Genomic DNA, 26,635 nt, shown 5'->3' with positions numbered 1-26,635 from the left:
AGCACCAACACAGCAACTCCCTCATTTCTCTCTCCTCCAATTTCCCCATTAACTCCTTCACATTCTCTGTTTCGCTCACCTCCAACACCGGCTCTGGTTCTGGTCTCCTCCTTGGCTCCTCACGATAAACAGGGAGAGTTGGCTCAGGTCTATCTCCTGACTCAGCCACTCTCCCTCTGAGCCCCCCCCCCAATACATTTTTGGGGCTGCTTTTCGGTTTTTGCTCCGCGCCGCCGTGTCTTTCTTTTCGACTCCATTCGTCTATAGCCCTCTTCGCACTGCTCCAGCGAATCCCAGGCGGGCTTAGGCACTCTCTCTGGGTCGGCCACCCACCTGTCTATTTCTTCCCACGTCGTATACTCAAAGCCTCTGCTGTCCATAACGTCCTCCCTTCGCTGCTGCCTGTTAACACGCTGCTCGGTCCGAGTGTGGTGGGTGATTCTGTAACGGCGTTCTTTGTTTGTTGAAGGAGAGTCGGACCGAAATGCAGCGTGGTGGTTAATCATGATATTTTATGAAAATAATGACGATACATGAAATAACTAATGAATACAAAACAACAAACGGAACGTGAAACTTATTACAGACTATCTGGTGAACACTACACAGAGACAGGAACAATCACCCACGAAATACAAAGCGAAACCCAGGCTACCTAAATACGGTTCCCAATCAGAGACAACGAGAATCACCTGACTCTGATTGAGAATCGCCTCAGGCAGCCAAACCTATGCAACACCCCTACTCAGCAGTAATCCCAATAATACAAAACAAAACAATACGCACCACAACATATAAACCCATGTCACACCCTGGCCTGACCAAACATATAACGAAAACACAAAATACAATGACCAAGGCGTGACATAACCTCTCTGGGATCGTTCGGGGCGCTAGCGTCCCACCTCGCCAACAGCCAGTGAAATTGCAGGGCGTCAAATTCAAAACAACAGAAATCTCATAATTAAAATTCCTAAACCGTACAAGTATTTTACACCATTTTAAAGATACACTTCTCGTTTATCCAACCACAGTGTCCGATTTCAAAAAGGCTTTTTGGCAAAAGCAGAACATATCATTATGTTAGGTCAGCAACTAGTCACAGAAAGCATTCAGCCATTTTCCAACCAAGGAGAGGTGTCAGAAAAAGCAGAAATATAGATAAAATTAATCACTAACCTTTGACGATCTTCATCAGATGACACTCCCAGTACTCAATGTGACACAATACATGTATGTTTTGTTCGATCAAGTTCATGTTTATATCCAAAAACCTCAGTTTACATTGGCGCCATGTTCAGAAATGCCTCCAAAACATCCAGAGAAATTGCAGAGAGCCACATCAAATAACAGAAATACTCATCATAAACTTTGATGAAAGATACATGTTTTACATAGAATTAAAGATAAACTTGTTCTTAATGCAACCGCTGTGTCAGATTTCAAAAAAGCTTTACGGCAAAAGCACAATATTCAATCATCTGAGAACAGCGTTCAGCCACAAAAGCAAGCCATAGTGTTACCCGCCAAATTGTGGAGTCAACAAAAGTCATAAATCGCATTATGAATCTTTACTTACCTTTGCTGATCTTCATTGGATTGCACTCCCAGGACTCCCACAATAAATATTTTTGTTCGCGCGTTTAGTTCACTATTCCAAAGGCACACTGCGCGAGCGCAAAATCCAGACGAAAAGTCAAAAGAGTTCCATTACAGTTTGTAGAAACATGTCAAACGATGTTTACAATCAATCCTTAGGGTCTTTTTATAATTAATCTTCAATAATATTCCAACCGGACAATAGCGTATTCATTACAGAGGAAAAAGAAGGAACGGAGCACCCGCGTGACCGTGCAGTAGTCCACTTGTTGAAGCAGCTCTTATTCGACACCCTTCCACAATAGAAGCCTCAAACAACTTTCTAAAGACTGTTGACATCTGCTGGATGCCTTGGGAAGTGCAATCTGACCCCATAGAAACAGAATATTGGATCGGCAATCACTTAAATGAAACTACAAACCTCAGATTTTCTACTTCCTGGTTGGATTTGTCTCAGGTTTTCGCCTGCCATATGAGTTCTGTTATACTCACAGACATCATTCAAACAGTTTTAGAAACTTCAGAGTGTTTTCTATCCAATACTACTAATAATATGCATATATTAGCATCTGGGACAGAGTAGCAGGCAGTTTACTCTGGGCACCTTAATCATCCAAGCTACTCAATACTGCCCCCCTGTCACCAAGAAGTTAAGCCATTTTGTCACAACTTTGGAAGTATGCTTGGGGTCATTGTCCATTTGGAAGATCCATTTGTGACCAAGCTTTAACTTCCTGACTGATGTCTTGAGAAGTTGCTTCAATATATTCACAGAATTTGGATTCTGAGAATTATTTCCCATGATGCCATCTATTTTCATGATGCCATCTAAGCACCCCCACAACATGATGCTGCCACCCCCGTGCTTCAGGGTTGGGATGGTGTTCTTCGGCTTACCTCCACCTTTTTAATCAAAACATAATGATGGTCATTATGGCCAAACAGTTCAATTTTTGTTTCATCAGACCAGAGGACATTTCTCCAAAAAGTATGATTTTTGTCCCCATTTGCAGTTGCAAACTGTAGTCTGGCTTTTTTATGCGGTTTTGGAGCAGTTGTTTCTTCCTTGCTGAGCAGCCTTTCAGGTTATGTCGATATAGGACTCGTTTTACAGTGGATATAGATACTTTTGTACCTGTTTCCTCCAGCAACTTCACAAGGTCCTTCGCTGTTGTTCTGTGATTGATTTGCACTTTTCGCCCTAAAGTACATTCATCTCTAGGATACAGAACACGTCTCCTTCCTGAGCGGTATGACAGCTGTGTGGTCCCATTGTGTTTATACTTTCTTACTATTGTTTGTACTTGGTACCTTCAGGCATTTAGAAATTGCTCCCAAGGATGAACCAGACTTGTGGAGGTCTACAATGTTTTTCTGATGTCTTGGCTGATTTCTTTTGATTTTCCCATAATGTCAAGCAAAGAAGCACTGAGTTTGAAGGTAGGCCTTAGAATGCATCCACAGGTACACCTACAATTGACTCAAATTATGTCAATTAGGCTATCAGAAGCTTCTAAAGCCATGACATAATATTCTGGAATTTTCCAAGCTGTTTAAAGGCACAGTCAACTTAGTGTATGTAAACCTTTGACCCACTGGATAAGTGAAATAATCTGTCTGTAAACAATTGTTGGAAAAATGACTTGTGTCATGCACAAAGTAGACGTTATAACCGACTTGCCAAACCTATAGTTTGTTAACAAGACATTTGTGGAGTGGTTGAAAAACAAGTTAGGTGTATGTAAACTTCAGACTTCAACTGTATGTAAACTTCAGACTTCAACTATATATATATATCTCCCCCCTCTCTCTTGCCCTCTCTGTCATCCTCTCTCCCTATATATATTTTTCTATCCATCTATCTCTCTCTATATATATATATATATTTCTCTCTCTGTCTCCCTCTCTCCCCCTCTCTCTCTCTATATATATATATATATACAGTGCCTTGCGAAAGTATTCGGCCCCCTTGAACTTTGTGACCTTTTGCCACATTTCAGGCTTCAAACATAAAGATATAAAACTGTATTTTTTTGTGAAGAATCAACAACAAGTGGGACACAATCATGAAGTGGAACGACATTTATTGGATATTTCAAACTTTTTTAACACATCAAAAACTGAAAAATTGGGCGTGCAAAATTATTCAGCCCCCTTAAGTTAATACTTTGTAGCGCCACCTTTTGCTGCGATTACAGCTGTAAGTCGCTTGGGGTATGTCTCTATCAGTTTTGCACATCGAGAGACTGACATTTTTTCCCATTCCTCCTTGCAAAACAGCTCGAGCTCAGTGAGGTTGGATGGAGAGCATTTGTGAACAGCAGTTTTCAGTTCTTTCCACAGATTCTCGATTGGATTCAGGTCTGGACTTTGACTTGGCCATTCTAACACCTGGATATGTTTATTTTTGAACCATTCCATTGTAGATTTTGCTTTATGTTTTGGATCATTGTCTTGTTGGAAGACAAATCTCCGTCCCAGTCTCAGGTCTTTTGCAGACTCCATCAGGTTTTCTTCCAGAATGGTCCTGTATTTGGCTCCATCCATCTTCCCATCAATTTTAACCATCTTCCCTGTCCTGCTGAAGAAAAGCAGGCCCAAACCATGATGCTGCCACCACCATGTTTGACAGTGGGGATGGTGATGAGCTGTGTTGCTTTTACGCCAAACATAACGTTTTGCATTGTTGCCAAAATGTTCAATTTAGGTTTCATCTGACCAGAGCACCTTCTTCCACATGTTTGGTGTGTCTCCCAGGTGGCTTGTGGCAAACTTTAAACAACACTTTTTATGGATATCTTTAAGAAATGGCTTTCTTCTTGCCACTCTTCCATAAAGGCCAGATTTGTGCAATATACGACTGATTCTGAGTCTCCCACCTCAGCTGTAGATCTCTGCAGTTCATCCAGAGTGATCATGGGCCTCTTGGCTGCATCTCTGATCAGTCTTCTCCTTGTATGAGCTGAAAGTTTAGAGGGACGGCCAGGTCTTGGTAGATTTGCAGTGGTCTGATACTCCTTCCATTTCAATATTATCGCTTGCACAGTGCTCCTTGGGATGTTTAAAGCTTGGGAAATATTTTTGTATCCAAATCCGGCTTTAAACTTCTTCACAACAGTATCTCGGACCTGCCTGGTGTGTTCCTTGTTCTTCATGATGCTCTCTGCGCTTTTAACGGACCTCTGAGACTATCACAGTGCAGGTGCATTTATACGGAGACTTGATTACACACAGGTGGATTGTATTTATCATCATTAGTCATTTAGGTCAACATTGGATCATTCAGAGATCCTCACTGAACTTCTGGAGAGAGTTTGCTGCACTGAAAGTAAAGGGGCTGAATAATTTTGCACGCCCAATTTTTCAGTTTTTGATTTGTTAAAAAAGTTTGAAATATCCAATAAATGTCGTTCCACTTCATGATTGTGTCCCACTTGTTGTTGATTCTTCACCAAAAAATACAGTTTTATATCTTTATGTTTGAAGCCTGAAATGTGGCAAAAGGTCGCAAAGTTCAAGGGGGCCGAATACTTTCGCAAGGCACTGTATATATATTTCTCACTCTCTTCCTCCCTCTCTCTATATATATTTCTCTCTCATTTCCTCTCTCTCTCTCTCTGTATATATATGTATGTATCTCCTTCTCTCTCATTCTCTCTGTCTGTCTTATTCTCTCCCTCTCCTTGAGAAAATGTCAGTATGCATCAGTCTGTTTGGTTGGTTGCTGGTTGGTTCCCTCAAGCACGTGAAAACTAGGCTCCCACATCATCACACCAGGGAGAAAGGGAAGGCGAGAGAGGGAGGGAGGGTGGAGAGAAGAAAATAGGAGGGGGGAGGTCCATCTGCGACTGTGTTCACACTCAGTTTCACAAACTGAAGAAATGACAGGAGTAGTCCTCTGCTGAGCACAGTGGCTCTCCTCCTCATCCTCTCCTCTCCTTCCAGGGTTCTTATGTTGCTTTTGTTTCTGTCTGAATCTCATTTTGTAATTTACTCAACAGAAAGAGCCTGGTGCATGCTCCTCTACAGAATTAAATAGGATCTCTATGTGCTCTTCACTTTCTAGGAAATACTTGCTTTTCTAAGAACTACTCAACCTATTCACTGTCTGAGTATTTAAAGTATTCCGTCTCTAAGTGCACTATTAAGACTATCTCTGAGACACAGGGGTCCTCTGATAATATACCTGGGATGTACCAGAGTACTATCTCTGAGACACAGGGGTCCTCTGATAATATACCTAGGATGTACCAGAGTACTGTCTCTGAGACACAGGGGTCCTCTGATAATATACCTAGGATGTACCAGAGTACTGTCTCTGAGACACAGGGATCGTCTGATAATATACCTAGGATGTACCAGAGTACTGTCTCTGAGACACAGGGATCGTCTGATAATATACCTAGGATGTACCAGAGTACTATCTCTGAGACACAGGGGTCGTCTGATAATATACCTGGGATGTACCAGAGTACTATCTCTGAGACACAGGGGTCGTCTGATAATATACCTGGGATGTACCAGAGTACTATCTCTGAGACACAGGGGTCCTCTGATAATATACCTGGGATGTACCACAGTACTATTTTTTTTATTTTTTTACCTTTATTTAACTAGGCAAGTCAGTTAAGAACAAATTCTTATTTTCAATGACGGCCTAGGAACAGTGGGTTAACTGCCTGTTCAGGGGCAGAACGACAGATTTGTACCTTGTCAGCTCGGGGGTGTGAACTTGCAACCTTCCGGTTACTAGTCCAACGCTCTTAACCACTGGGCTACCCTGCCGCCACTATCTCTGAGACACAGGGGTCGTCTGATAATATACCTGGGATGTACCAGAGTACTATACATTATACTGTCCACAGTCACCTGGTATGACCAAGTTGATGCTGAGGTGTTGACAGATTGACAGTTCCTCCTACTATCTTTTCGTCTCAAAAGGTAGAAATTAAAGAGGGGTAGAGGTGAGGTGCTCAAAGTACTGTGTGTGCACGTATTTAAGTGTGCGTGTAGACTTCAGTGGTTGTATGTGTGTGTGTGGATGACTTTGACTGTGCATGTGTTTGAGTACATTCCAGTAGTGTGTGTGTCTGTTTGTGTGCATGTCAGTTTTTGTATGTGTGTAGGCATGTGTGTGTCAGGGGCAGTGAGCACAGCAGGGTTGATTTCTGTCAGAAGCGAAAAGAGGAGTGGGCTCATTGTGAGGCAGGGCTACATTAGGACAACTCTTAAAATAACTTCCACTGTTATTGTTTCTGCCAGACAGCACCACAGTAGGAGAGAAAAAAGGAACGGGAGGTGATATGTATGCATGTATACAGTATACAGATTTATGTTTACATTTTCAGAATACCATGGCATTGTTGAATACTCGTTTCTGATTGGTTTGAAGGGCATTCTAGAGCGTGCATTATTTCCCTTTATAAACTGGGTGGTTCAAGTCCTGAATGCTGATTGGCTGAAAGCCGTGATGTATGAGGCTGTGTACCATGGGTATGACAAAACATTTATTTTTACTGTTCTAATTACATTTGTAACCCGTTTATAACAACAGTAAGTCACCTCGGGGGTTTGTGGTATAGGCCCTATATACCACGACTAAGGGCTGTAAACAGGTACTCCGTGTTGCGTCGTGCAAAGAACAGCCCTTAGCCGTGCTATATTGGCCATATTCCACACCCCTTGGGCCTTATTGCTTTAATAATACACTGATTGTACAAAACATTATGAACACCTGCTCTTTCCATGACATAGACTGACCAGGTGAATCCAGGTGAAAGCTATGATGTCACTTGTTAAATCCACTTCAATCAGTGTAGATGAAGGGTAGGAGACAGGTTAAAGAAGGATTTTTAAGCCTTGAGGCAACTGAGACATGGATTGTGTATGTGTGCCATTCAGAGGGTGAATGGGCAAGACAAAAGATTTAAGTGCCTTTGAAGGTATGGTAGTAGGTGCCTGGCGCACAGGTTTGAGTGTGTCAAGAACTGCAATGCTGCTGTGTTTTCAAGCTCAACAGTTTCCCGTGTGTATCAAGAATGGTCCACCACCCAAAGGAAATCCAGCCAACTTGACACAACTGTGGGAAGCATTGGAGTCAACATGGGCCAGCATCCCTGTGGAATGCTGTCAACACATTGTGGAGTCCCTGTGGAATGCTTTCAACACATTGTGGAGTCCCTGTGGAATGCTTTCAACACATTGTGGGGTCCCTGTGGAATGCTGTCAACACATTGTGGAGTCCCTGTGGAATGCTGTCAACACATTGTGGAGTCCCTGTGGAACGCTTTCAACACATTGTGGAGTCCCAGTGGTTGCTGTCAACACATTGTGGAGTCCCTGTGGAATGCTTTCAACACATTGTGGAGTCCCTGTGGAATGCTTTCAACACATTGTGGAGTCCCTGTGGAACGCTGTCAACACATTGTGGAGTCCCTGTGGAACGCTGTCAACACATTGTGGAGTCCCTGTGGAACGCTGTCAACACATTGTGGAGTCCCTGTGGAACGCTTTCAACACATTGTGGAGTCCCTGTGGAATGCTTTCAACACATTGTGGAGTCCCTGTGGAACGCTTTCAACACATTGTGGAGTCCCTGTGGAATGCTTTCAACACATTGTGGAGTCCCTGTGGAACGCTGTCAACACATTGTGGAGTCCCTGTGGAACGCTTTCAACACATTGTGGAGTCCCTGTGGAACGCTTTCAACACATTGTGGAGTCCCTGTGGAACGCTGTCAACACATTGTGGAGTCCCTGTGGAACGCTGTCAACACATTGTGGAGTCCCTGTGGAACGCTGTCAACACATTGTGGAGTCCCTGTGGAATGCTGTCAACACATTGTGGAGTCCCTGTGGAACGCTTTCAACACATTGTGGAGTCCCTGTGGAATGCTTTCAACACATTGTGGAGTCCCTGTGGAACGCTGTCAACACATTGTGGAGTCCCTGTGGAATGCTGTCAACACATTGTGGAGTCCCTGTGGAACGCTTTCAACACATTGTGGAGTCCCTGTGGAATGCTTTCAACACATTGTGGAGTCCCTGTGGAACGCTGTCAACACATTGTGGATTCCCTGTGGAATGCTGTCAACACATTGTGGAGTCCCTGTGGAACGATTTCAACACATTGTGGAGTCCCTGTGGAACGCTTTCAACACATTGTGGAGTCCCTGTGGAATGCTGTCAACACATTGTGGAGTCCCTGTGGAACGCTGTCAACACATTGTGGAGTCCCTGTGGAACGCTGTCAACACATTGTGGAGTCCCTGTGGAATGCTGTCAACACATTGTGGAGTCCCTGTGGAATGCTGTCAACACATTGTGGAGTCCCTGTGGAACGCTGTCAACACATTGTGGAGTCCCTGTGGAATGCTTTCAACACATTGTGGAGTCCCTGTGGAACGCTGTCAACACATTGTGGAGTCCCTGTGGAACGCTGTCAACACATTGTGGAGTCCCTGTGGAACGCTGTCAACACATTGTGGAGTCCCTGTGGAATGCTGTCAACACATTGTGGAGTCCCTGTGGAACGCTGTCAACACATTGTGGAGTCCCTGTGGAATGCTGTCAACACATTGTGGAGTCCCTGTGGAACGCTGTCAACACATTGTGGAGTCCCTGTGGAATGCTGTCAACACATTGTGGAGTCCCTGTGGAACGCTGTCAACACATTGTGGAGTCCCTGTGGAATGCTGTCAACACATTGTGGAGTCCCTGTGGAACGCTGTCAACACATTGTGGAGTCCCTGTGGAATGCTGTCAACACATTGTGGAGTCCCTGTGGAACGCTGTCAACACATTGTGGAGTCCCTGTGGAATGCTTTCAACACATTGTGGAGTCCCTGTGGAATGCTGTCAACACATTGTGGAGTCCCTGTGGAACGCTGTCAACACATTGTGGAGTCCCTGTGGAACGCTGTCAACACATTGTGGAGTCCCTGTGGAACGCTGTCAACACATTGTGGAGTCCCTGTGGAACGCTGTCAACACATTGTGGAGTCCCTGTGGAATGCTGTCAACACATTGTGGACTCCCTGTGGAACGCTGTCAACACATTGTGGAGTCCCTGTGGAACGCTGTCAACACATTGTGGAGTCCCTGTGGAATGCTGTCAACACATTGTGGAGTCCCTGTGGAATGCTGTCAACACATTGTGGAGTCCCTGTGGAACGCTGTCAACACATTGTGGAGTCCCTGTGGAATGCTTTCAACACATTGTGGAGTCCCTGTGGAATGCTGTCAACACATTGTGGAGTCCCTGTGGAACGCTGTCAACACATTGTGGAGTCCCTGTGGAACGCTGTCAACACATTGTGGAGTCCCTGTGGAATGCTGTCAACACATTGTGGAGTCCCTGTGGAACGCTGTCAACACATTGTGGAGTCCCTGTGGAATGCTGTCAACACATTGTGGAGTCCCTGTGGAACGCTGTCAACACATTGTGGAGTCCCTGTGGAATGCTGTCAACACATTGTGGAGTCCCTGTGGAACGCTGTCAACACATTGTGGAGTCCCTGTGGAATGCTGTCAACACATTGTGGAGTCCCTGTGGAACGCTGTCAACACATTGTGGAGTCCCTGTGGAACGCTGTCAACACATTGTGGAGTCCCTGTGGAATGCTGTCAACACATTGTGGAGTCCCTGTGGAATGCTGTCAACACATTGTGGAGTCCCTGTGGAATGCTGTCAACACATTGTGGAGTCCCTGTGGAATGCTGTCAACACATTGTGGAGTCCATGCTACAAACAATTGAAGACATTCTAAGGGCAAAAGGGGTACATGTATGAATACTGTATAAGCAAGCATAGTGAGTGATGATTTTTATATGCATTCATTTGTATATCATTGGACTTTGTAAATCTGTCAGTTTATTAATGCTGAGTGATTAGTGTTTTTTGAGGTTGGTTTGGTTTCAGGTTTGATCATCTAAACATTAAATGCACTATCCATTATGTGGGTTGAATGCTGTAACAACACAGAATAAAACTATTAATAAAAGTCCATGATGGTAGTGACTCCTCATGACTACTTAATAACCATCATTTATTCACATTACTTTAATGAAATATTGTTGTGTATTTTACATTTGATGACTTTATTTCATATCTCATCTCTATAGAGAATGTTGATGACTGCTGAATACCAACCATCACTTAGATCATGTATTTTCAGGTAGAGATACCTCGCGAAGCAACTGCTCTCTATCCCTCGATTGTGTATTCTTCTCTCTCTCAGGTGTACAAGAAACACAAACCGGACAAGTAGTCGTGCAATGGATTATGGTCATTGTAGTTAATTACCACGTTTTCTGCGCTAAACTATGTAGAATATTGCCCTGTTGGAAACTACAACACTCTACTACATTGCACAGTTCAGGCTTGATCTGACATCTCTACAGAAACTGCACAATAAAATAATTGAACCAACATTGGTCAATGAGTTGTTTAAATAACTTTTGGTTAATCACTCAGCACTATTGTTTATCCAGATTTGCATTAAACATACATTATTGTGTGTGCACAAGTGGCCATGCTTGTGTATGTGTGTATGTATGTGTGTGTGTCCGTGCGTGTATGCGATTTGTCCTTCTAGACAAGTTACTTACCATGCCCTGAGCAGCGATGAGCGCTGCCAATGTGCTCCTGCCTGAGGTTCCGGGGGTGCAGAGAGAGAGACGGATCTCCTGTCCTCCCACCAGTGTTCTGTCCATCTCTATCAGTATGGCCTCCGCCTGCTCTGCACTCTCATACTCCACCACCCCGAACCCTCGCACCGGGCTGCCCTCATCCTGGGCTAGCTGAAACACAGAAAACACACACACACGTTATACACACACACGTTACACACATCTCCCTCTCAACAGCACAGGGCTACAAACAGACAAACTGACAACAGTAAAAACAAGTACATATAAACGTTGCACAATGCATTCCCAACACTCTCTTATTCCCCTCACAATCAGCGCAGTGTGCACGGAATAAAGCAACAACCTTGTGGAGCCTTCACAGTGACTGGCAGTGTACTCTCACAAGATGAGCTCTAACTCACATCCAACTCTGACACATTCCCAATACTCTCTCTCAGGTGGAGTAGTAGTACCGTACTGTATTACATCTATCATAGCTCAGGTGGAGTAGCAGTACTGTACTGTATTACATCTATCATAGCTCAGGTGGAGTAGCAGTACTGTATTACATCTATCATAGCTCAGATGGAGTAGCAGTACTGTATTACATCTATCATAGCTCAGGTGGAGTAGCAGTACCGTACTGTATTACATCTATCATAGCTCAGGTGGAGTAGCAGTACTGTATTACATCTATCATAGCTCAGGTGGAGTAGCAGTACTGTACTGTATTACATCTATCATAGCTCAGGTGGAGTAGTAGTACCGTACTGTATTACATCTATCATAGCTCAGGTGGAGTAGCAGTACCGTACTGTATTACATCTATCATAGCTCAGGTGGAGTAGCAGTACTGTACTGTATTACATCTATCATAGCTCAGGTGGAGTAGCAGTACTGTATTACATCTATCATAGCTCAGGTGGAGTAGCAGTACTGTATTACATCTATCATAGCTCAGGTGGAGTAGCAGTACTGTATTACATCTATCATAGCTCAGGTGGAGTAGCAGTACTGTACTGTATTACATCTATCATAGCTCAGCTGGAGTAGCAGTACTGTATTACATCTATCATAGCTCAGGTGGAGTAGCAATACCGTACTGTATTACATCTATCATAGCTCAGGTGGAGTAGCAGTACTGTACTGTATTACATCTATCATAGCTCAGGTGGAGTAGCAGTACTGTATGACATCTATCATAGCTCAGATGGAGTAGCAGTACTGTATTACATCTATCATAGCTCAGGTGGAGTAGCAGTACTGTACTGTATTACATCTATCATAGCTCAGGTGGAGTAGCAGTACTGTATTACATCTATCATAGCTCAGGTGGAGTAGCAGTACTGTACTGTATTACATCTATCATAGCTCAGGTGGAGTAGCAGTACTGTATTACATCTATCATAGCTCAGATGGAGTAGCAGTACTGTATTACATCTATCATAGCTCAGGTGGAGTAGCAGTACTGTACTGTATTACATCTATCATAGCTCAGGTGGAGTAGCAGTACTGTATTACATCTATCATAGCTCAGGTGGAGTAGCAGTACCGTACTGTATTACATCTATCATAGCTCAGGTGGAGTAGCAGTACTGTATTACATCTATCATAGCTCAGGTGGAGTAGCAGTACCGTACTGTATTACATCTATCATAGCTCAGGTGGAGTAGCAGTACTGTACTGTATTACATCTATCATAGCTCAGGTGGAGTAGCAGTACCGTACTGTATTACATCTATCATAGCTCAGGTGGAGTAGCAGTACTGTATTACATCTATCATACCTATTAGTTCCACCACCCACACATGCAATGACATCTCCTGGTTTCAATGATGTTTCTAGAGACAATATCTCTCTCTTCATCACTCAATACCTAGGTTTACCTCCACTGTATTCACATCCTACCATACCTTTGTCTGTACATTATACCTTGATGCTATTTTATCGCCCCCAGAAACCTCCTTTTACTCTCTGTTCCAGACGTTCTAGACGACCAATTCTTATTGCTTTTAGCCGCACCCTTATTCTACTCCTCCTATGTTCCTCTGGCGATGTAGAGGTGAATCCAGGCCCTGCAGTGCCTAGCTCCACTCCTATTCCCCAGGCGCTCTCTTTTGACGACTTCTGTAACCGTAATAGCCTTGGTTTCATGCATGTTAACATTAGAAGCCTCCTCCCTAAGTTTGTTCTATTCACTGCTTTAGCACACTCTGCCAACCCGGATGTTCTAGCTGTGTCTGAATCCTGGCTTAGGAAGACCACCAAAAATTCAGAAATTTTTATTCCAAACTACAACATTTTCAGACAAGATAGAACTGCCAAAGGGGGCGGTGTTGCAATCTACTGCAAATATAGCCTGCAGAGTTCTGTCCTACTATCCAGGTCTGTACCCAAACAATTTGAACTTCTACTTTTAAAAATCCACCTCTCTAAAAACAAGTCTCTCACCGTTGCCGCCTGCTATAGACCACCCTCTTCCCCCAGCTGTGCTCTGGACACCATATGTGAACTGATTGCCCCCCATCCATCTTCAGAGCTCGTGCTGCTAGGCAACCTAAACTGGAACATGCTTACCTCCCCAAAGCCTTAAACATGGGCACCCTCATAGATATCATCCTAACCAACTTGCCCTCTAAATACACCTCTGCTGTCTTCAACCAAGATCTCAGCGATCACTGCCTCATTGCCTGCATCCGTAATGGGTCAGCGGTCAAACGACCTCCACTCATCACTGTAAAACGCTCCCTGAAACACTTCAGCGAGCAGGCCTTTCTAATCGAACTGGCCGGGGTATCCTGGAAGGATATTGATCTCATCCCGTCAGTAGAGGATGCCTGGATATTTTTTTAAATGCCTTCCTAACCATCTTAAATAAACATGCCCCATTCAAGAAATGTAGAACCAGGAACAGATATAGCCCTTGGTTCTGCCCAGACCTGACTGCCCTTAACCAACACAAAAACATCCTATGGCGTTCTGCATTAGCATCGAACAGCCCCCGTGATATGCAGCTGTTCAGGGAAGCCAGAAACCATTATACACAGGCAGTTAGAAAAGCCAAGGCTAGCTTTTTCAAGCAGAAATTTGCTTCCTGCAACACTAACTCAAAAAAGTTCCGGGACACTGTAAAGTCCATGGAGAATAAGAACACCTCCTCCCAGCTGCCCACTGCACTGAAGATAGGAAACACTGTCACCACTGATAAATCCACCATAATTGAGAATTTCAATAAGCATTTTTCTATGGCTGGCCATGCTTTCCACCTGGCTACTCCTACCCCAGTCAACAGCACTGCACCCCCAACAGCAACTCGCCCAAGCCTTCCCCATTTCTCCTTCTCCCAAATCCATTCAGCTGATGTTCTGAAAGAGCTGCAAAATCTGGACCCCTACAAATCAGCCGGGCTAGACAATCTGGACCCTTTCTTTCTAAAATTATCTGCCGAAATTGTTGCCACCCCTATTACTAGCCTGTTCAACCTCTCTTTCGTGTCGTCTGAGATTCCCAAAGATTGGAAAGCAGCTGCGGTCATCCCCCTCTTCAAAGGGGGGGACACTCTTGACCCAAACTGCTACAGACCTATATCTATCCTACCATGCCTTTCTAAGGTCTTCGAAAGCCAAGTCAACAAACAGATTACCGACCATTTCGAATCTCACCATACCTTCTCTGCTATGCAATCTGGTTTCAGAGCTGGTCATGGGTGCACCTCAGCCACGCTCAAGGTCCTAAACGATATCTTAACCGCCATCGATAAGAAACATTACTGTGCAGCAGTATTCATTGATCTGGCCAAGGCTTTCGACTCTGTCAATCACCACCTCCTCATCGGCAGACTCGACAGCCTTGGTTTCTCAAATGATTGCCTCGCCTGGTTCACCAACTACTTCTCTGATAGAGTTCAGTGTGTCAAATCGGAAGGTCTGCTGTCCGGACCTCTGGCAGTCTCTATGGGGGTGCCACAGGGTTCAATTCTTGGACCGACTCTCTTCTCTGTATACATCAATGAGGTCACTCTTGCTGCTGGTGAGTCTCTGATCCACCTCTACGCAGACGACACCATTCTGTATGTTTCCGGCCCTTCTTTGGACACTGTGTTAACAACCCTCCAGGCAAGCTTCAATGCCATACAACTCTCCTTCCGTGGCCTCCAATTGCTCTTAAATACAAGTAAAACTAAATGCATGCTCTTCAACCGATCGCTACCTGCACCTACCCGCCTGTCCAACATCACTACTCTGGACGGCTCTGACTTAGAATACGTGGACAACTACAAATACTTAGGTGTCTGGTTAGACTGTAAACTCTCCTTCCAGACCCATATCAAACATCTCCAATCCAAAGTTAAATCTAGAATAGGCTTCATATTTCGCAACAAAGCATCCTTCACTCATGCTGCCAAACATACCCTTGTAAAACTGACCATCCTACCAATCCTCGACTTTGGCGATGTCGTTTACAAAATAGCCTCCAATACCCTACTCAACAAATTGGATGCAGTCTATCACAGTGCAATCCGTTTTGTCACCAAAGCCCCATATACTACCCACCATTGCGACCTGTACGCTCTCGTTGGCTGGCCCTCGCTTCATACTCGTCGCCAAACCCACTGGCTCCATGTCATCTACAAGACCCTGCTAGGTAAAGTCCCCCCTTATCTCAGCTCGCTGGTCACCATAGCATCTCCCACCTGTAGCACACGCTCCAGCAGGTATATCTCTCTAGTCACCCCCAAAACCAATTCTTTCTTTGGCCGCCTCTCCTTCCAGTTCTCTGCTGCCAATGACTGGAACGAACTACAAAAATCTCTGAAACTGGAAACACTTATCTCCCTCACTAGCTTTAAGCACCAACTGTCAGAGCAGCTCACAGATTACTGCACCTGTACATAGCCCACCTATAATTTAGCCCAAACAACTACCTCTTTCCCAACTGTATTTAATTTATTTATTTATTTTGCTCCTTTGCACCCCATTATTTTTATTTCTACTTTGCACATTCTTCCATTGCAAAACTACCATTCCAGTGTTTTACTTGCTATATTGTATTTACTTTGCCACCATGGCCTTTTTTGCCTTTACCTCCCTTCTCACCTCATTTGCTCACATTGTATATAAACTTGTTTATACTGTATTATTGACTGTATGTTTGTTTTACTCCATGTGTAACTCTGTGTCGTTGTATCTGTCGAACTGCTTTGCTTTATCTTGGCCAGGTCGCAATTGTAAATGAGAACTTGTTCTCAACTTGCCTACCTGGTTAAATAAAGGTCAAATTAAAAAAAAATCAAAATAGCTCAGGTGGAGTAGCAGTACTGTACTGTATTACATCTATCATAGCTCAGCTGGAGTAGCAGTACTGTATTACATCTATCATAGCTCAGGTGGAGTAGTAGTACCGTTCTCTCTCTCTCTCTCTCTCTCTCTCTCTCTCTCTCTCTCTCTCTCTCTCTCTCTCTCTCTCTCTCTCTCTCTCTCTCTCTCTCTCTCTCTCTCTCTCTCTCTCTCTCTCTCTCTCTCTCTCTCTCTCTCTCTCTCTCTCTCTCTCTCTCTCTCTCTCTCTCTCTCTCTCTCTCTCTCTCTCTCTCTCTCTCTCTCTCTCTCTCTCTCTCTCTCCTCTCAAGACGGAGAGAATATGAGAAAGAGAGAGCGATCAGCAGATTCTGAAAGAGCTCTTTTCAGACCATTATCAAAGTGGCTGGCTTTCACAGAATCCACCTAAGCTATGATAGATGTAATACAGTACAGTACTGCTACTCCTAGTCCACCAGCCTTTCTCTCTCAGACTCAGACAAATAAACACACACACAAAAACAAACAGAAAAAAAGCACTAGTCTTCTCAGTACTGAAGCAGTGGCAGAGCAGTTTCTTCCTCATGAAGTACAGGCTGATTTCCAGTGGCAGAGCAGTTTCTTCCTCATGAAGTACAGGCTGATTTCCAGTGGCAGAGCAGTTTCTAACTCATGAAGTACAGGCTGATTTCCAGTGGCAGAGCAGTTTCTTCCTCATGAAGTACAGGCTGATTTCCAGTGGCAGAGCAGTTTCTTCCTCATGAAGTACAGGCTGATTTCCAGTGGCAGAGCAGTTTCTTCCTCATGAAGTACAGGCTGATTTCCAGTGGCAGAGCAGTTTCTTCCTCATGAAGTACAGGCTGATTTCCAGTGGCAGAGCAGTTTCTTCCTCATGAAGTACAGGCTGATTTCCAGTGACAGAGCAGTTTCTAACTCATGAAGTACAGGCTGATTTCCAGTGGCAGAGCAGTTTCTTCCTCATGAAGTACAGGCTGATTTCCAGTGGCAGAGCAGTTTCTTCCTCATGAAGTACAGGCTGATTTCCAGTGACAGAGCAGTTTCTAACTCATGAAGTACAGGCTGATTTCCAGTGACAGAGCAGTTTTTTCCTCATGAAGTACAGGCTGATTTCCAGTGGCAGAGCAGTTTCTTCCTCATGAAGTACAGGCTGATTTCCAGTGACAGAGCAGTTTCTAACTCATGAAGTACAGGCTGATTTCCAGTGGCAGAGCAGTTTCTTCCTCATGAAGTACAGGCTGATTTCCAGTGGCAGAGCAGTTTCTTCCTCATGAAGTACAGGCTGATTTCCAGTGACAGAGCAGTTTCTAACTCATGAAGTACAGGCTGATTTCCAGTGGCAGAGCAGTTTCTTCCTCATGAAGTACAGGCTGATTTCCAGTGACAGAGCAGTTTTTTCCTCATGAAGTACAGGCTGATTTCCAGTGACAGAGCAGTTTTTTCCTCATGAAGTACAGGCTGATTTCCAGTGACAGAGCAGTTTTTTCCTCATGAAGTACAGGCTGATTTCCAGTGGCAGAGCAGTTTCTTCCTCATGAAGTACAGGCTGATTTCCAGTAAGCACCAGCAGATAATTTCTCCTGACAGCTATTATTACTTTACAGTTACTGTCCATCAATACAACTAACAGGGACAGAGGGAGGGAGAGAAGGAAAGAGAGAAGGATGGAGGAAGGAAGGAAATGAGGGAGGGAGGGAAATATGATTGGGAGGGAGGGAGGATTGGTGAAAAGAGAAATGGATAGATGGATGGAGTGAAGGAGGGAGTTAGTTATGCCCCTGTCTGGAAAAGAGTCCATTTAAGCCCACTGTAATAGGACAAGGAGCCATACATCCTGGTACTTACTGTATGTCAGCCAATCAGCAGAAGGGATGAGTTAAATAATGCATCAGACCTTCTCACCCTTGTAGGGCCCTGAGTCCTTTCATACAACATTTAGATGCCAGCCTAGTAAGCTAATGCAGACCAACGGGCATAACATGCTTCCAGATCACCACCAGTCACTGTTCAGCTGGATGGAACGGTAAGACAAGGCAGGACACAACTGGACTGAATCGCATATAGCAGAGATTCTCCACACAATAACACAGCTGCTCTCATAAGAGTTCAGTCATGACTCATGAGTCAGTTGTTGCTTATCCCCCATCCTCTCACCCCACATTTCCTCTCCTCCACTCCCACTCGTCTGTCAGTCCCCCCAGTCTGAGGAGCAGAGCTGTGGAGGAGGAGGTCGATAGGCCATCAGAATACATTAGCCATACTCTATGGAAATAAATGACCTTCCTCTCCTCCTTACCAGTCTACCAAATCAACACCCTGAGGAAGGGAATGAGGGAGGGACATAGAACACACATATGTCACTCCAGTGAGTGAGTGATGTTTGCAAAGCAAGAGAGAGAGAGAATGAGTGACAGAGAGAGAGAGAGAGAGAGAGAGAGAGAGAGATGCACACACATATACACATCAAGCTGTTATGTTCATTCACCTTCTGCTCAATCAAGTGTGTGTGTGTGTGTGTGTGTGTGTGTGTGTGTGTGTGTGTGTGTGTGTGTGTGTGTGTGTGTGTGTGTGTGTGTGTGTGTGTGTGTGTGTGTGTGTGTGTGTGTGTGTGTGTGTGTGTGTGTGTGTGTGTGTGTGTGTGTGTGTAATGCACTGGTCTGACTCTGATAGCTTTATTTATAGTACAGAAAGTAGGGACTGTCATTTAGTTGGGTGTCAAGCAGCTGAGAGAGAAACCAAACCCTCACAACTGACACCAGCACCATCCCCAGCAGGGTACACAGTCATACACACAAACATACACAGAGACATCTACATAAGTTAATTATGGTTTAAACTCTCTCTTTCTCCCACTCTGTTGCACTCGTCCAATGATAAACGCTTAAAGGGGACTAGGTAAATAAAACACATACAGCTGGCCAATGTGCAATAGCTTTCCCTGTGTCACCTGCTAATATCAATTTATAGTGAGAGGGTCCAAAGAGCCTTTGGTTGAAGTGACCTCTCCCTCCCTCCCTCCCTGGTCCATTGTCCATGTCCAGTGTTGACATAAAGACTAACCCATTTACAGAGAGACCCATCATCCCATGTTGAACATAATAAACGGCTCTCTATCCACTGGATGTGTACCAAACTCAATAAAAGTGGCAGTAATAAAGCCTCTCTTGAAAAAGCCAAACCTTGACCCAGACAATATAAAAAACTATCGGCCTATATCGAATCTTCCATTCCTCTCAAAAATTTTAGAGAAGGCTGTTGCGCAGCAACTCACTGCCTTCCTGAAGACAAACAATGTATACGAAATGCTTCAGTCTGGTTTTAGACCCCATCATAGCACTGAGACGGCACTTGTGAAGGTGGTAAATGACATTTTAATGGCATCGGACCGAGGCTCTGCATCTGTCCTCGTGCTCCTAGACCTTAGTGCTGCTTTTGATACCATCGATCACCACATTCTTTTGGAGAGATTGGAAACCCAAATTGGTCTACACGGACATGTTCTGGCCTGGTTTAGATCTTATCTGTCGGAAAGATATCAGTTTGTCTCTGTGAATGGTTTGTCCTCTGACAAATCAACTGTAAATTTCGGTGTTCCTTAAGGTTCCGTTTTAGGACCACTATTGTTTTCACTATATATTTTACCTCTTGGGGATGTTATTCGAAAACATAATGTAAACTTTCACTGCTATGCGGATGACACACAGCTGTACATTTCAATGAAACATGGTGAAGCCCCAAAATTGCCCTCGCTAGAAGCATGTGTTTCAGACATAAGGAAGTGGATGGCTGCAAACTTTCTACTATTAAACTCGGACAAAACAGAGATGCTTGTTCTAGGTCCCAAGAAACAAAGAGATCTTCTGTTGAATCTGACAATTAATCTTAATGGTTGTACAGTCGTCTCAAATAAAACTGTGAAGGACCTCGGCGTTACTCTGGACTGATCTCTCTTTTGAAGAACATATCAAGACCATTTCGAGGACAGCTTTTTTCCATCTACGTAACATTGCAAAAATCAGAAACTTTCTGTCCAAAAATGATGCAGAAAAATTTATCCATGCTTTTGTCACTTCTAGGTTAGACTACTGCAATGCTCTATTTTCCGGCTACCTGGATAAAGCACTAAATAAACTTCAGTTAGTGCTAAATACGGCTGGTAGAATCCTGACTAGAACCCAAAAATTTGATAATATTACTCCAGTGCTAGCCTCTCTACACTGGCTTCCTGTCAAAGCAAGGGCTGATTTCAAAGTTTTACTGCTAACCTACAAAGCATTACATGGGCTTGCTCCTACCTATCTCTCTGATTTGGTCCTGCCGTACATACCTACACGTACGCTACGGTCACAAGACGCAGGCCTCCTAATTGTCCCTAGAATTTCTAAGCAAACAGCTGGAGGCAGGGCTTTCTCCTATAGAGCTCCATTTTTATGGAACGGTCTGCCTACCCATGTCAGAGACGCAAACTCGGTCTCAACCTTTAAGTCTTTACTGAAGACTCATCTCTTCAGTGGGTCATATGATTGAGTGTAGTCTGGCCCAGGAGTGGGAAGGTGAACGGAAAGGCTCTGGAGCAACGAACCGCCCTTGCTGTCTCTGCCTGGCCTGTTCCCCTCTTTCCACTGGGATTCTCTGCCTCTAACCCTATTACAGGGGCTGAGTCACTGGCTTGCTGGGGCTCTCTCATGCCGTCCCTGGAGGGGGTGCGTCACCTGAGTGGGTTGATTCACTGTTGTGGTCATCCTGTCTGGGTTGGCGCCCCCCCCTTGGGTTGTGCCGTGGCGGAGATCTTTGTGGGCTATACTCAGCCTTGTCTCAGGATGGTAAGTTGGTGGTTGAAGATATCCCTCTAGTGGTGTGGGGGCTGTGCTTTGGCAAAGTGGGTGGGGTTATATCCTTCCTGTTTGGCCCTGTCCGGGGGTGTCCTCGGATGGGGCCACAGTGTCTCCTGACCCCTCCTGTCTCAGCCTCCAGTATTTATGCTGCAGTAGTTTGTGTCGGGGGGCTGGGGTCAGTTTGTTATATCTGGAGTACTTCTCCTGTCCTATTCGGTGTCCTGTGTGAATCTAAGTGTGCGTTCTCTAATTCTCTCCTTCTCTCTTTCTTTCTCTCTCTCGGAGGACCTGAGCCCTAGGACCATGCCCCAGGACTACCTGACATGATGACTCCTTGCTGTCCCCAGTCCACCTGGCCATGCTGCTGTTGCAGTTTCAACTGACCTGAGCCCTAGGACCATGCCCCAGGACTACCTGACATGATGACTCCTTGCTGTCCCCAGTCCACCTGGCCATGCTGCTGCTCCAGTTTCAACTTCCACCTGACTGTGCTGCTGCTCCAGTTTCAACTGTTCTGCCTTATTATTATTCGATCATGCTGGTCATTTATGAACATTTGAACATCTTGGCCATGTTCTGTTATAATCTCCACCCGGCACAGCCAGAAGAGGACTGGCCACCCCACATAGCCTGGTTCCTCTCTAGGTTTCTTCCTAGGTATTGGCCTTTCTAGGGAGTTTTTCCTAGCCACCGTGCTTCTACACCTGCATTGCTTGCTGTTTGGGGTTTTAGGCTGGGTTTCTGTACAGCACTTTGAGATATCAGCTGATGTACGAAGGGCTATATAAATACATTTGATTTGATTTGATCCCCACCATGCCCTCTATGATATAATTGAGACTCTGGCATTTTATCTCCCCCTTGGGTTAAGGTTACTTCTGCCTCTTCAACATCATAATCACATAAAAGGCAAGCTACTGTGGACATGTGTGTAAAGTGCATGTGTGTGTGTAGTGTTTATTATCCACATCTTTCTGTGTCTCTCATGGCATGTCATCTCTGCTACTCGACGGCACGGAACCCCTCTGTGATGTCATCAGCACAGCTCTTTCCACTGTTTATGAAGCTGGCCAAAAAACTTTCCTAAGCAGTCATTGTGTGTGTGTGTGTGTGTGTGTGTGTGTGTGTGTGTGTGTGTGTGTGTGTGTGTGTGTGTGTGTGTGTGTGTGTGTGCGCGCACCAGGTACAGATATGTCATAGTGAATCAGTCTTGTTACATAAACAAAGATCAGTGCACACACACACACACACACACACGCGCATAAAGACAAACACACGCACAGCAAGAAAGAGAAAGCGGGATATGTGCTCAGACCTTCACAGCCGTGCCACATGGTCCTCTATAGACTATCTACAGTATGCACACACGCTCATGCACACTGTCATATGTTCCATGTCTCTGGCAAGTCATTTACCTCAGTCTTACTGAGCTAACATCACCAATGTCTGGGAATGGACACATACAGGTGTAGGATCTTAATTTGATGACCCTGTTGTTGCACGAAGTTAACATACGAAAATGTTTTAAGATGGTCATACCAAGGATCATGTACAGTTGAAGTCGGAAGTTTACATAAACCTTAGCCAAATACATTTAAACTCAGTTTTTCACAATTCCTGACATTTAATCCAAGTAAAAATTCCCTGCCTTAGGTCAGTTAGGATCACCACTTTATTTTAAGAATGTGTAATGTCGGAATAATAGTAGAGAGAATGATTTATTTCAGCTTTTATTCCTTTCATCACATTACCAGTGGGTCAGAAGTTTACATACACTCAATTAGTATTTGGTAACATTGCCTTTAAATTGTTTAACTTGGGTCAAATGTTTCTGGTAGCCTTCCACAAGCTTTCCACAATAACTAGGGTAAATTTCGGCCCATTCCTCCTGACAGAGCTGGTGTAACTGAGTCAGGTTTGTAGGCCTCCTTGCTCGCACACACTTTTTCAGTTCTGCCCACAAATTTTCTATAGGTTTGAGGTCAGGGCTTTGTGATGGCCACTCCAATACCTTGACTTTGTTGTCCTTAAAAACGTCTTGGTGAAAAGAGGGGCAGCATTGAGTAGCTTGGATGAATAAGGTGCCCAGAGTACACTGCCTGCTACTCTGTCTCAGATGCTAATATATGCATATTATTAGTAGTATTGGATAGAAAACACTGAGGTTTCTAAAACTGTTTGAATGATGTCTGTGAGTATAACATAACTCATATGGCAGGCAAATCCCTGAGAAGAATCCAACCAGGAAGTGGGACATCTGAGGTGAGGAGTTTGAAGGTAGGATTTGAAATACATCCACAGGTACACCTCCAATTGACTTAAAACATGTCAATTAGCCTATCAGAAGCTTCTAAAGCCATGACATCATTTTCTGGAATTTTCTAAGCTGTTTAAAGGCACAGTCAACTTGTATGTAAACTTCTGACCCACTGGAATTGTGATACAGTGAATTATAAGTGAAATAATCTGTCTGTAAACAATTGTTGGAAAAATGACTTGTGTCATGCACAAAGTAGATGTCCTAACCAACTTGCATAAACTATAGTTTGTTAACAAGAAATTGGTGGTTGAAAAACAAGTTTTAATGACTCCAACCTAAGTGTATGTAAACTTCCGACTTCAACTGTAGCTATTTGATTTGGGATTTTAGGACCCCCTGAAGAAAAAAAAACGAACAATGATTTGCTTTACTGCTATTAGCCCATAGAAACGTATTTAATAACAGCATAATACATGGATAAAGAGATAGGCAAGAAAAAAATAATAAAGGAAGCTTGTTCTGAAGTGTCTGTCCTATATCTGAGAGATGCATTATATGTATTACAGAACAAAAATATAAACTCAACATGTAAAGTGTTGCTCCCATGTTTCATGAGCTGAAATAAAAGCAACATTTGTTTACATCCTTGTTAGTGAACATTTCTCCTTTACCAAGATAATCCATCCACCTGACAGGTGTGGAATATCAAGAAGCTGATTAAACAGCATGATCCTTACAAAGGTTCACCTTGTGCTGGGGACAATAAAAAGCCACTCTAAAATATGCAGTTTTGCCACATAACACAATGTGTTACGTTGTTCGTAATAATGATGTTTGGACCAAGGCATGTTGAGCTCCACATATCTTAATGAAAGTGAAACTAAGCAAGGACAAAAACAAATAAACAATACAGTAACAGCGAACCGTGACTACAGAGATGCTATGTGCACTAACTCAAAACACATACATATAAACAATATCCCATAACCCACAGGTGGAAAAAATGCTACTTAAGTATGATTCCCAAATAGAGACAACGATAACCAGCTGCCTCTAATTGGGAATCATACAAATCACCAACATAGAAAATCAAACCTAGAACCCCACATAGAAAATATAAACTAGAACAAAAACCCCTAGTCACGCCCTGACCTACTCTACCATAGAAAATACAGGTTTTCTATGGTCAGGACGTGACACAATGCCACAGATGTTTTGAGGGAGCAAGCAATTGGCATGCTGACAGCAGGAATATCCACCGGAGCTGTTGCCAGAGAATTGAATGTTAATTTTTCTACCACAAGTCGCCTCATCATTTTAGAGAATTTGGCAGTACATCCAACCGGCTTGACAACCGCAGACCACGTGCAACCACGCCAGCCCAGGACCTCCAAATCCCACATCGCCACCCGGACAGCTGATGAAACAGAGTATTTCTGAGTATTTCTGTCTGTAATAAAGCCCTTTCGTGGGGAAAAACGAATTCTGATTGGCCGGGCCTGGCTCCCAAGTGGTTGGGCCTATGCCCTCAGACTGGGGCGAAGGTTCACCTTCCAACAGGACAATGACCCTAAGCACACAGCAAAGACAACGCATGAGTGGCTTCGGGACTCTGAATGTCCTTGAGTGGCCCAGCCAGAGCCCGGACTTGAACCTGATCGAACATCTCAAGAGAGACCTGAAAATAGGTGTGCAGTGACGCTCCCCATCCAACCTGAGAGAGCCTGAGAGGATCTGCAGAGAAGAATGGGAGAAACTTCCCAAATACAGGTGTGCCAAGCTTGTAGTGTCATAACTAAGAAGACTAGAGGCTGGAATCACTGCTTCAACAAAGTACTGAGTAAAGGGTCTGAATACTTATGTACATGTGATATTATTATTATTTATTTAAAACATTTCTAAAAATCAGTTTTTGCTTTTTCGTTATTCGTTATTGTGTGTAGATTGATGAGGGAATAAGGCAGTAATGTCATGTGTGCTCTCTCTCCGGCCTCTAGGTCACCAGGCTGCTCATGATGGCGCACACCTGTCACCGTCATCACTCACCTGGACTCCATCACTCCCCTGATTACCTTCCCTATATCTGTCACTACCTTCGGTTCCTCCCCTATATCTGTCACTCCCCTGATTACCTTCCCAATATCTGTCACTCCCTTCGGTTCCTCCCCTATATATTTCACTCCCTTTGGTTCCTTCCCCAGGCGTTATTGTTTCTGTGTCAGTTCTGTGCGTTGTCCGTGTTTATTATTTTGTATTATGTGTTTATTTATTAAAACACACACTCTCTGAACTTGACTCTCAGAGCACATCGTTACAGAATAACGGCTCACCTACGGGAAGCATCAGGGAGTGTTTTTAGTTTTTTTGTGTCAGGTGGAATGACGTTGGTTCCGGGAGCCACTACAGGTTTACATGCCTCAGCCAGATTGCCAGACTGCCCTGCCTCTGCCGGCTCGTCAGCCTCTCAAGCCTTCGCCAGATCTCCAGGCTCCCTTGCCTCCGCTGGCTCGTCAGTCTCTCAAGCCTTCGCCAGATCTCCAGGCTCCCCTGCCTCCGCCGGCTCGTCAGCCTCTCAAGCCTTCGCCAGATCTCCAGGCTCCCTTGCCTCCGCCGGCTCGTCAGCCTCTCAAGCCTTCGCCAGATCTCCAGGCTCCCCTGCCTCCGCCGGCTCGTCAGCCTCTCAAGCCTTCGCCAGATCTCCAGGCTCCCCTGCCTCCGCCGGCTCGTCAGTCTCTCAAGCCTTCGCCAGATCTCCAGGCTCCCCTGCCTCCGCCGGCTCGTCAGTCTCTCAAGCCTTCGCCAGATCTCCAGGCTCCCCTGCCTCCGCCGGCTCGTCAGTCTCTCAAGCCTTCGCCAGACCTCCAGGCTCCCCGGCCTCCGCCGGCTCGTCAGTCTCTCAAGCCTTCGCCAGATCTCCAGGCTCCCTTGCCTCCGCCGGCTCGTCAGTCTCTCAAGCCTTCGCCAGATCTCCAGGCTCCCCTGCCTCCGCCGGCTCGTCAG

General features: G+C 44.7%; 1 protein-coding gene across 1 annotated transcript in view; it reads right to left on the bottom strand.

Moving 5' to 3' along the window:
- raver2 (ribonucleoprotein, PTB-binding 2) overlaps positions 1-26,635 on the bottom strand; it is a 134,118-nt gene that overhangs the window by 51,047 nt on the left and 56,436 nt on the right. The window contains exon 4 of the mRNA XM_031785636.1: positions 11,208-11,399. Within this exon, the coding sequence (XP_031641496.1) occupies positions 11,208-11,399 (192 nt within the window). The remainder of the gene's footprint in view (positions 1-11,207; positions 11,400-26,635) is intronic.

The sequence above is a fragment of the Oncorhynchus kisutch genome, linkage group LG13 (assembly GCF_002021735.2).
Source record: "Oncorhynchus kisutch isolate 150728-3 linkage group LG13, Okis_V2, whole genome shotgun sequence".
Lineage (NCBI taxonomy): Eukaryota > Metazoa > Chordata > Actinopteri > Salmoniformes > Salmonidae > Oncorhynchus > Oncorhynchus kisutch.
This window is presented reverse-complemented; position numbering and strand designations above follow the sequence as displayed.